Here is a 12635-nt window from a genome sequence, read left to right as displayed (position 1 = left end):
CCGCCTGTGCCGCATGCAGACTCCAGTGTCGCAGCGGCGGGTAAAAGACACTGTAAGGAGGCGGCCTAAGAGCTGTCCAGTGCGGGGAGCCGCGTGGCACAACATACGCGATGACGTCACGAATATCGGCAATATTGGTAAATCCAAAAGCCGATTCCGATATATTGGGGAAAATGCATATCGGCCCTCGATATATCGGCGTTGCCGATAATCGGTTGATCTCTACTATTAATAACTCTAGACTAGAAGAGTTCAAAATGGAAATTTATAGGTAAGCCATGGCTCCGATATGTTAAGACATGTGGCTTTTGAGGCATTGAGGGTACTGGATAGCTTCTCATTAACCAGCACTGAATTCTCATGCTCCTTAAAGAGGAACTTTGTCTCCCTTAACTTTTGCCCTACCCCCCTCCCCCAGCACTGTTCTATATGAAAATCCAGCCAGTGTGCAGATATGATGAATGGCTCTGCTTGGTCCTTGGGCCCCAATAGAGACCTGTAGCACATATGCACACATCAGGGTTTCCCGTTCATGCACAGACACCCTGAAATCTGAAATCCCCATACCTGCGCTGTCAAATGCATGGGAGACCCCTGGGGTTCCTGGTGCTGTGTACAACTGCCTATAACTGTTCGTCTCAATGGGTAGCTGTACACAGCACTAGGAATCCCAGGCACAAAAGAACGCTTGTTTCATTACACCATATTGGAAAGTGATAATGCTTAGGAGTTAACTAATGAGGCAAAACTGATCTATTCTTTCATAATGTGTAGGAATTGTATTCGCCAGCTGCCAAACAGTTTCTAACTATTTTCAGTCTGTCCATTTCTACTACTGTCCACACTAAGTCCACACACAAATTCTAATTAATTGACCCAGTTATCTTCCCCATTACAGTGGTGTGCTTTGATCCTTCTGTTCCTCCTCCTTTCAAATTATCAACCACCTTTTCTCACTGTTCATCAGTAGGCCTGACACCTTATGCATTCAAAGAATTTTGGAAATGTTGAGTTCTGCACATGAAAAATGTTTAGATCGTGTGTAGTTGCAGCAAACCATTGCAAACAAGATGTAGGTGTAGAGTTGGTCTAGCGACATAGGTGATTGGCTTTCTGAAGGTAGCAGATGTCTCTCTTTTATGGACCATTTTAATAAACATCAAGCTTGTATACGGCTTCCTCTATTTCCTGCTCATGCGACGGTGTTTCATTATAGTAAACAATAATTAGTGACCTAGCTACTTCCTGTAATAATACTCCTGATGTCAAGCACTCCATGGCAGATTTAATTAGGGCTTCTGAGGAACAGAACAGCCTTTTCCGTACCTGCTTTATGAAACCTAGTAACCCTATTTCGTCATTAATTCACAACATTGGATTGATACATGGCACATATACTCTGAAAGCCACTCAGTAAGAAATATAGCATTATTCTCTTCAGACTGAAACTGGAGCGTTTCAATATTTAAGGGAAATAAAATGACAGTATGGAATGTTCTTTTTATTGCACCTAAAGCCTGTTTAATCAAAACCATAAATACTGTAACTTAACATAAAAACCATGTGACTGCTTTGGTACAAAATAAATGGCTTTTAACAATCACCAAAACCTTTGAAATTGATCATTTTAGTTTTTTTTTTTTTTAGCAGTTAGGCACAATGTTGTTTCTATAAAAAAATTTTTATTCAAAACTCTATTTCCTATCAGAATTGCAGTGGTGGTGATATATCATTTTTACCCCTTTTATTCAGCTGTCATAACATTTTAGTAGAACTGCCACTGTTAATCCAGGATTTAATGAAAAAATATACATCCAGGATTCTTTGACCCTAAATGCTGATTTCTTAAGGTTTTTAATGTAAATAATTTTTAAACATCCACTTTAATGTATATATCACATTTTGCTGAAACAGCCTCTGTATATGTGCATTCTTTAGAAACAAAGAATCTTGGTGGCATATTTTGGATAAAAAAATAAATAAATTTGGAAATTAGTGTTTATTTACCTGACTTCTTTATACCTACATGACCTCTAGAAATATCCTTTGCCTCCAGCGAGTAGTGTTAACATTTTCTTGTTACCATGGAACAAAAGTAAGGGGAAAAATATTTTACCCAATTAGCAAAGCTTGTTTGAGTGTCTTGCTTTACAATATCAAAAAGCAGAGTATAGATGCCCAAATAGATGTATATTGTTAAAAGATGAAGGCTGCTTTCTACCTTTTTATACGAATACTTAGTCATTCATTGTATTGCTCCAAGCCAAAGTTTGAAACCGAGAAAGACCTTTTAAAGTATTAAGCAACCACAATAAAATAGTTTTAATTTAAAGTGGTTCTAAAGCCTAAACATTTTTCCCTAATCACTTTTTACTGGCTTTGCACAGGAGCCAATCAAAGCCAGTGATGGGGGGCGAGTTTTTCTGTTTGTGTCAATGGATGCAGCAGAAGGGCTTGAGAGCGAGCACCCATGAGTGCATCCATGGGAAGCGACTTCCCATGGAGGCACTGGACAGAGAGGAGGGACCTGATAAGAGGAGGTTCGCAGGCCCTCTGTGCAACTCCATTGCACAGAGCAGGTAAGTATATATATATATATATATATATATATATATATATGTATATATATTTTTTTTTTTTTACTTTTACCATTGCAATCTCTTTAAGGGCTGTTTTTTTCCATTGTTTCCTTTACAATGTGGGAGGTCTGTCAAGCATTGCAAATTAGCACATTATGAAATACTTACCTTTGATCAAAGCCCCCCAGCGGTCATCACTGACAGGGCTTCCATCTTCACCCGGTCTTTCTTCCAGGTTCCCGTGCCCTGGGCATCTGATTGGCGGAGCCACAATGACATCGGGGATCATGGCACGGAGCACTGAAGGGATGGCACTGGCTGCATGCAGTGTAAATATCTCCTAAACAGTGCAAGTTATTTACTGTACCTAAGTTTCAAAAAAGGGTTTACTACCGCTTCTGGACCGGAAGGTTTTAACCCCATAATGACCAGGCCATTTTTTGCAATACTGCACTGTGTTACTTTAACTGACAATTGCGTGGTCATGCGACGCTGTACCCAAAAAAAAATTGTTCTTTTTTTTCCACAAATAGAGCTTTCTTTTGGTGGTATTTGATCATCTGTGCGATTTTAAATTTTTTGCGCTATAAAACAAAAAAGAGTAACAATTCTGGAAAAAAAAAACAATATTTTCTACTTTATGCCATAAAACATTCCCAGTAAAAAAAAAATTAAAAAATCTAATTTTTTCATCATTTTAGGCCAATATGTTATCTGCTACATAGTTTTGGTAAAATAAATCCCAATAAGTGTATATTGATTGGTTTGAGCAAAAGTTATTATGTCTACAAACTAGGGGAAAGATTTGTCAATTTTTTTTTTTTTTTTTTTTTTACTTGTAATGGCGGCAATCAGCAATTTTTAGCGAGACTGCGACATTTTGGCGGACAGATCAGACACCTAACTGACATTTTTGAAAAAATTTTGGGGGACCAGTGACATTACTACAGTAATCAGTGCTAAAAATATGCACTTTTACTGTACTAATGGCACTGGCAGGGAAGGGGTTAACACCAGGGGCGATCAAAGGGTTAAATGTGTCCCTAGGGGGTGCTTTTTAATTGTGTAGGGGGTGGACTTGCCGGAGGAACACAGAGACCTGAGTTCCTAAATAGGAGGAGCACAGGATCCCTGTGTTCATCGCTGACAGAACAGCGGTCTGCCATGTTGACATCGGCAGACCGAGGTTCTGTCTCCACGGGGAGTGATCGCGGGTGCCCGGTGGACATCACGTCCTTCGGACCTGCTAAATGGCTCTCCCTGTGGCCAATCAGCGCGTGCATGCGCCCCCACTAACTGTCCCGCGACACGACGTACAGGTACGTCGTTTTGCCGGAAAGAGCCGACTTGCCGCAGCATAAGTACGGAGGCTGGTCAGCAAGTGGTTAAAAATAGGTAGGTATACAGATCTTATTTTTTACAGAATATACAGGATAGATAGGAGGTATAGGAAGGGAACAGTTTTAAGAATAATTTGTTATGCTTTTCTTGCACTTTGAAAATCTATTAGGCTTAAAATTTCATAAATGTCTGAGGAAAGAAGATTGTTCTGTCTTGTACATAGACAGGTTTTAGTAAATTCTCCTGTTGATTCATGTACCTTTTGCATACATTGTTTTATTGCTAAGGAAATTAGTAATACAAAAGACAAATAGACTAAGAATAGACACTTCAATTGACTTTACTAATTTTACTCTGGTTAATATCCTAGAATAATATGCGTGCAACATTTACAAAATGAAAAGCAATTACTGATATGTAGTGTAATGGCTTTCCATTACTTACCATTTAGCTTGTTTTCTATAGAAAGCAGCCACGTTCTGAGTAGAAAAGCCTGCCCCTGCCAGCACGCTGCAGAGAAGAACCCTCATTCTCTGCATCAAGACCGTGGTATTTAGAGGTCTGAGATGCACTTCTGCTGAGTTTGATATAGAGCTTTCTAATTTGCTGGTTGGAGACCCATAATTCCAACCTCTGCAAAGAGACCACTACTTCCACACGGAGAGCAGGCATAGTTCCAGTGGCTTTTCTACTTTGAATGTGCCTGCTTCCAAAAAAAAAAAAAAAAAAAAGACAAACAAAAACCTTTTAGGCTACATTTACACCGGCCAGTGTGAGTTGTAGTGGCAGGAAGATTCTAATTCCTGCTACTGCTTTCAGTGGCTGGGTGCAGGGGTGCATACTCAAATAATAATAGTAGCAGCATCCACAAATGTCTCATGATAGTGCACACTTCTCTCCTGCACATACTGCTCACCATTATGCCCTCTACAGTCCCATCCTGCACATAATGCTCCCTCTTATACCCTTCAGCATTCCTAGCTTTTCCATACTACCTTCTATCATACCCTCCTCATTGCTCTCCACTGGCAACCACTGCAGCCTTGTACTTCTCTAATAACTGCCCCTATCTGTGAACTGCTTCATTGACCACCACTGCATCAGTGCTTTTTTCACTGTACCAACTAGGGATAGACTGATATGTTTTTGCATATCGGTATCGGCCGATATGGGCTGAAATTTTGTGTAAAAGTTTTGAAAAATTAACATTTTTGACACAAATTTGGTACTGAACGTGTTTAATTTTTGTTTAATGCTTAATGGCTGGCTTGCTGGCACCCTGTGGTGGGTGGGTGGCTGGCTGGCACCCTGTGGTGACTAGGTGGCTGGCTGTCTGGCCCCCTTTGGTGGATGGCTGGCTGGCACCCTGTGGTAGGTGGATGGCTGGCACAGGGGCTGTGGGTGGCTGGCTGGCTGGTACAGGGCCTTTGGACGGCTGGCTGGTACACTGCCTGTGGCTGGCTGGTACAGGGCCTGTGGGTGGCTGGCTGTCTGGCACCTTGTCTGTGGGTGGCTGGCTGTCTGGCAACATGTGGTGGGTGGCTGGCTGGCACAGGCGCTGTGAGTGGCTGGCTGGTACAGGGCCTGTGGGTGGCTGGCTGGTACAGGGCCTGTGGGTGGCTGGCTGGTACAGGGCCTGTAGGTGGCTGGCTGGTACAGGGCCTGTAGGTGGCTGGCTGGCTCTTTGGTACAGTGCCTGTGGCTGGCTGGCTGGTACAGGGCCTGTGGATGTGGGTGGCTGGCTGGCACCGGGCTGCTGAGGGTGAGTGAATGGCTGTGATACACTCCCGCGAGACTAGTCCCAACTCCAAACAAGGCTTTCCAAGGCGAGGGAGAAAGAAGGCAGAATGACGTCACAAAAATTTTGGCAAGTTTCGGGGGGCGATAATCGGTCTATCCCTAGTACCAACACACTGTTGCATTGAATGCCACTGTTTTGTTCAATTCTCCACTGACTGCCAATGTAACATTGCAATTCTCTACGGTGTGAACAAACACATACCACAAACTGCTGCACTATGTATGTATGTTGTATTGAACATTCACGCTACTGTGAACATTTTAGTATTAAGGTATTGCATCCTGTGCAATGACAACACTAGGGAATTATTTTTAACAAAACTTGTTGGATTTGGGCTAAAGTTTTTTTTTTTTTTTTTTGTATCCTGTAACCTAATAAAACTAGTGGATGAACTTCATGTATGCCATATGTTTTAATTTGTTTCTGTCAAATTTGGCACATAAATAGTACTCTGTTAAACTTCACATCAATCTGTCCGGCTTAAGTGTATTCACTGAAAATATGGTTTTCAAAAAAAAACTTTTCATAAGCTTATGTATATGTTTTCTATATATGTATCCTGCAATTTAAAACTTTGTTCTTTTTTTTTTTTAGAACAGGCAGCCTCCCAGAACTTAAAAGTGAAAGCATTGATCATGGATCCTGAAATAGTATTTGTGGCCAGCTTAACAAAAGCAGATGCCCCTGCCTTAGCTGTATCCTTCCAGGGCAATTTCTTACTTTCTGATGTGAACTCAGAGAAAAAAGTAACTGGCATTGTGAAAGAATTCAAAGTTCTAGCCTGTCCATTTCTCAGAGAACTGAGAGGCAATAACATCACTACGGTATGAATATTTTCTTGGTCTTGACTGTTCAACTTGAGGTACCTTATCTTCAAAAAGACTAAGGGTCGATAGAGACGGATCAAAATTCGACTGGTTCAGCAGGAATTTGCTGAATTTTGATCTGTGTGGCCTCTTTGTTCCACAAAATTCGATCTTACAGTCGACATCTGTTAAACATTGACAAAGGTAAATGATCTGAGGCATACACAGTGATCTACCTCCACATATATGGTATCTCACAAAAAGTAAGTACACCCCTCACATTTTTTGTAAATATTGTTTTATATCTTTTCATGTGACAACTATGAGGAAATTACACTTTGCTACAATGTAAAGTAGTGAGTGTACAGCTTGTATAACAGTGTAAATTTCATGCCTCCTCAAAATAATTCAACACATAGCCATTAATGTCTACACCACTGGCAACAAAAGTGAGTACACCCCTAAGTGGAAATGTCCAAACTGGGCCCAAAGTGTCAGTATTTTGTGTGGCCACCATTATTTTCCAGCACTGCCTTAACCCTCTTGGGCATGGAGTTCACCAGAGCTTCGCTGGTTGCCACTGGAGTCCCCTTCCACTCCTCCATGACGACATCACGGAGCTGGTGGTTGTTAGAGACATTGCGCTCCTTCACCTTCCGTTTGAGGATGCCCCACAGATGCTCAATAGGGTTTAGGTCTGGAGACATGCTTGGCCAGTCCATCACCTTTACCCTCAACTTTTTTAGCAAGGCAGTGGTTGTCTTGGAGGTGTGTTTGGGGTCGTTATCATGTTGGAATACTGCCCTGCGGCCCAGTCTCCGAAGGGAGGGGATCATGCTCTGCTTCAGAATGTCACAGAATATGTTGGCATTTATGGTTCCCTCAATGAAATGTAGCTCCCCAGTGCTGGCAGCACTCACGCAGCCCCAGACCATGACACTCCCACCACCAAGCTTAACTGTAGGCAAGACACACTTGTCTTTATACTCCTCACCTGGTTGCCGCCACACGCTTGACACCATCTGAACGAAATAATTTTATCTTGGTCTCATTAGAGCACAGGACATGTTTCCAGTAAATCCATCTCCTTAGTCTGCTTGTTTTCAGCAAACTGTTTGTGGGTCTTCTTGTGCATCTTCTTCAGGAGAGGCTTCATTCTGGGATGACAGCCATGCAGACCAATTTTGATGTAGTGTATGGCCTGGGCACTGACAGGCTGACTCCCCACCCCTTCGTCCGCTGCAGCAATGCTGGCAGCACTCATACGTCTTATTTCCTAAAGACAACCTCTGGGTTTGACACTGAGCATGTTCACTCAACTTCTTTAGTCGACCATGGCGAGGCCGGTTCTGAGTTGAACCTGTCCTGTTAAACCGCTGTATGGTCTTGGCCACCGTGCTGCAGCTCAGTTTCAGGGTCTCACTCTTCTTATAGCCTAGGCCATCTTTATATTGAGCAACAATTCTTTTTTTCAGTTCTTTGCCATGAAGTGCCATGTGGAACTTCCAGTGACCAGTATGAGGTTTAGACATTAATGGCTGTGTGTTGTTATTTTGAGGGGACAGTACATTTACACTGTTATACAAGCTGTATACTCACTACTTTACATTGTAGCAAAGTGTAATTTCTTCAGTGTTGTCACATGAAAAGATAGATTAAAATATTTGCAAAAATGTGAGGGGCGTACTCACTTTTGTGAGATACTGCGTATAGAGTTAGATAAACAAGGCAATGGTCTTGGGAATTTAAATGAGGTAGGTCACTAGATAGATGTAACTTAAGTACAAATAATGATTTATTACAAACTCCATAATAAACAATTATGCATTAGAATGATTTGCGTCCCATGACCATTGCCTTGTTTTTTTTATATGTTCTGCTAAACGTTCACACTTGAAAACTTTCTTCAGAAGCTGAAGCCCCGCTAATCAGTGTATTCTGAGAGTCCAAGCTGCCAGAATATTATTTCACAGTGGTAAGGATTCCTCCATCCACTTCACTTGTGTGGATGGTGGAATCATTTTTTTTTTTTGGTCAACTGGTGTATATAGTTTATATAAAACTGTGTATATCCAGTTTTAGTATTGTCTGTGAATTGAATTAACAATGAAGACTAGATAGCCACTCATTGTCAAGAAAATCAAAAGCCATGACCCTACTAGAAAGGTTAAAAATTCATGTTGTTGTGTGATTTAACCACAGTAACCAACAAACTTGCAGATTCATAATTAGGAAGTTACCCAGTATATTAACTAATATTTATAAAAAGTTTGTAAAGATTTGGACACCCTGGGTGCAAGTTGCACATCGGCTAATGTGTTTATCCTGTCCACTACTGTTATCTCTATTTGAGCTTAACACCAGCTATACTTTCTAATCCTTTCCTATTATTTTTCTTCCTTAGATCTCTTATTTTTAAATGTTTTCCTCTTTTTATTTTATTTTCTCCTTCATTGAATGAATGCTACATTATCGAGTATATTATACTGCTAAGTTGTATGTATGTGTGTGTTTTAGTTCTTGAAATCTTTACAGAATTATCTCTAAAATATGTAGTAAAGCCTAAAATAATAATAACACAACCTTGAAAAAAAAAAAAAACTTGTGAACACAAGATTTTTAAAAATTATCCTAATCTTAATTTTGACTGTAATCATAACTTGAACCTAACATATTTGCAGCACATTGAAACAAAATATTCTCAAATGCCAAATTGATGTTCTATGACTGTTTACATGGAATTTGTTGTGTTTGGATTTAATTTCTATCCCTATGTACATCATCTTTCCCCAGTGAAATACCTGTAACATTGGTAAAATGTTTTATTACATAGGTTGTACAGCCATGTTCCTTGCATTTGGAAAGCACAACTGATGAAACTGGTAGCCAGAATGCTAATCTTACTGTGGAAGAAGTCATTATTAAGGTAAATCGTTGTTGCCAGAACAAAGTAACACATTGGCAGGGGATACCACCAATAAAAAAAATAAGTAATCATAAGTTTTTCTTTCTCCCAGATCTCACCTATAATTCTCAATACTGTGTTGACCATCATGGCTGTTTTGAAACCAAAGCCCAAGGAGGATGAAAGCAAAGAAAATGTGGTTGAACACAAGAACATTTGGGACACAAGGACAACAGAAAGCTGCAATAGCTGGTTTTTGGGGGTGGAGTCAGCTGATGAGGTTACGGAATGCTTTCAGAACACAGAATGCTCAAAGAAGCTAGAGAGCTTTAGTATTCAAGTGAAGTCTGTGCAGGTGACACTTGAATGTGGTCTGGGTCACCGTACTGTGCCCTTGCTTTTGGTAGAATCTACATTCACTGGAACTGTAAAAAATTGGACATCGCTTATGAACGTGACTGCTGACACCACCTTAGAGGTATCCTGACAATTGCCCATTTCTGTTATTGATATCAATTTTTACAAATTTTTTAAATATAACAGTTCTGTTTTATTTATATTTCTTTGTAAATGATGTAGACGGTAAGTTCTTTATGTGTAGACATACTAGTACCAAAAGAGATTGAGGCACTAGGGTGTATACGTTAACATTTTTATTTTAGTGGCACTACAATACATTGTCCATGATTAAAGTAATGTTTATCTTTAGTCGCAATGGAATCAATCAGACCAACTAATTAGGTACAGTAGACTGGATACAGGAAACAGGACTACATTGGCGATAAAATCGAATTTGCTACTGAGAGAGTTACTTTTTGTTCACAGTAAACTCATTCTAATGAGGTCACTGTGAATAGGCAGTTAAACCTCCCATTAGCCAAAAGATTTAGAATGCGTTCACGCCTGCAAATGCATCCTTCCTGCAATTAGATGCGAGATCCCGAGCAGTGGTTCCCGTGATTAGCTGTGAGTAAGCAGCCCCATTGAAAGCAATGAGAGACTTCTCGCAGCTATTCTTGCCCATTCGCATGAAACCTCTCAAGCACCAAGTGCATGCGAGTGATCAACCCTGGATGCAGACACTCTGTGCCCAGGGCCGATCACTTGCATGTGTTTGCTGCATGAGTGATTAGCTGTGTGAGCTGGCATCCTCCCATTGCTTTTGAAGTCTCCCAACCAGACGGCTAGAACCGCCGGGTTGTGTGACATGTATGATAGGCCCTCAGTGATCAAAGACATAGAAAAAGGAGGGGGGACATAAAAGGCCAGTATCAACCAGAGTTCTCCAAACAGCAGTGCATGTAAAAATATAAACCGGCCCTGAGAGTCGACCCGAGAATCCAGGAGGTGAAAGTGGACAGACTTGGCCACCAATATCACCACTCCCCTGGAATGGGAGGTATACACAGAATGATACACGCAGCCAATCCAGGGGCTCTTAAGTGCTAGGTGCAAGCGGCCGTTAAGGTGGGTTTCAACCGAGACAAGGATATCCGCCCGGTGCTTTTTAAGGTTGGTAAAGGCTGCAGAGCGTTTAACCTTATCCCTGAGCCTCGGGCATTCCAAATCATGAGTTTTAGAGCGGCCATCTATGCAGGGGTGTAAATGGAAGCTTGTGTAGCATAGGGATCTCGGGTCTCATCTCAGCACAGGACAAAGCGCAAATGTAATAACAGTAGAACTGAACACTAAGCATATTACCATTGCCCACGAAGCCCAAACATACATCGGCAGTACAATATAGTTCGGTTGCATGAAAAAAACAAGAAAAGAGCACAGTCCAGAAAACCATATCCCCGCCACCCCGCCCTGCACCAACCCCAACTTGTGTGGGCATAGGTTCCCGAAAAACCCTGAAAAAAAGTCCCTGTGGTAAAAAACTGGAAGGGAAGGGAGGAAGGCCGCACAGTGGAAGACTGCATCAGCCCAACAGGGCTCAAAAAGAAGGTCAGCACAGTGGGCCACACATAAAAAACATGGGGAAAAAATTCAAGAAATAAAGAAAAAAGGGGAAACAAAAACATCACAGGGACCTGACACCTGACCCAAGCTGGTGTCGGAGGCGAAAAATCGCTGGGTGACATGCCATGAGTAGAGCATATCTCAGACTCAGAGATGGCTCTCAGCTGGGCCTAGTCCCTCCGTCGGGTCCAGCAGAGGTGTGCCCCCACAGCAAGCCAGGAATGTGTGGGAAAAGGCACCAGTATGAAGAGGATCCATAGTCCGACAGTACACAGCACCATCACCAGGCCAGCAGGATAATGGCAGACCAGGGAGAAGGGGAAGTGTGGTACAGGGAGGGCAACAAGAAAAGGGAAAGGCGCTGACAAGTAGTGAAACAACAGGGCCAACAGGACACAGTACTCATCTGAAGGAGCAGAGGCGGCCTTGTCATCGGTTAAGTTCACTGCAGGTAAGTCAGCCACGGCCTCTAGATGCTCCAACCAGGTGATCAGTGCTTCAGGATCCTCAAAGAAATTAACGCGGTCTTCCCCTTCTACACCTAATCTTGCGGGGTACATCATGGCGTACTTGAGATGTTTTTTATCCGGAGTCTTCGTTTGGCCTCAGTGAAGCTCTTGCGCCTCCGTTGGACGTCAGCTGAGAAATCCGGGAAAATAGCTACTCTGCTATTACCAATGGGAATATTACCCTTCTCTCTCGCCAATCGCAAGATGGCGTCACGGTCCTGAAAGTTCAGAAATTTTGCAATAAATGTTCTTGGGGGCGCTCCCTGTGGTGGCGGGCGGCCCGATAGCCTGTGGGCCCTCTCCACCACGAATGTAGGAGAGAAGGACTCCCTGCCATAGGTGTGGATTAGTAGCTGCTCAAGGTAGGTATTGGGATCAGAGCCCTCGGGGAGACCAATGAATCTCAGGTTGCAGCGTCGCAGGCGATTCTCCATGTCGTCCTGTTTCTGCAGAATAAGTGTGACCTGTTGCTGAAGCCTGTCTGTAGAATGCTGCAGGGGTGGCAGGGAGTACTTCACGCCACCTATCCTACGTTCTGCCTCTCTGACCCTCTCTCGCAGCTGCTTCATGTCCTGGCGTATGAGTGAAATGTCCACCTTCACCTCGTCTATTTTTAACGTTAGGGTGGCCTGGCATGTAGAGATAGCCTCAAGCACTACCGCCGTATCTGCTCCCGCTGCAGTGCCTGTTCTGTGCCTGGTTCGGTGCCATCTAGAATAGAGGCCTCTCCGG

At 42.4% G+C, this 12635-nt stretch overlaps 1 protein-coding gene across 5 annotated transcripts in view; it reads left to right on the top strand.

Annotated features, from left to right (window-relative positions):
• VPS13C (vacuolar protein sorting 13 homolog C) overlaps nucleotides 1-12635 on the top strand; it is a 555353-nt gene that overhangs the window by 384599 nt on the left and 158119 nt on the right. For all 5 annotated transcript variants that reach the window (XM_082257056.1, XM_082257055.1, XM_082257057.1 and 2 more), the window contains 3 exons: nucleotides 6316-6545; nucleotides 9361-9453; nucleotides 9545-9910. In XM_082257056.1, coding sequence (XP_082113182.1) covers nucleotides 6316-6545; nucleotides 9361-9453; nucleotides 9545-9910 — 689 coding nt within the window. The remainder of the gene's footprint in view (nucleotides 1-6315; nucleotides 6546-9360; nucleotides 9454-9544; nucleotides 9911-12635) is intronic.

Source organism: Pelophylax lessonae (assembly GCF_965119305.1).
Source record: "Pelophylax lessonae genome assembly, chromosome: 4".
Lineage (NCBI taxonomy): Eukaryota > Metazoa > Chordata > Amphibia > Anura > Ranidae > Pelophylax > Pelophylax lessonae.
The sequence above is the reverse complement of the archived record's forward strand: the minus strand, read 5'-3'. Positions and strand labels throughout refer to the sequence as shown.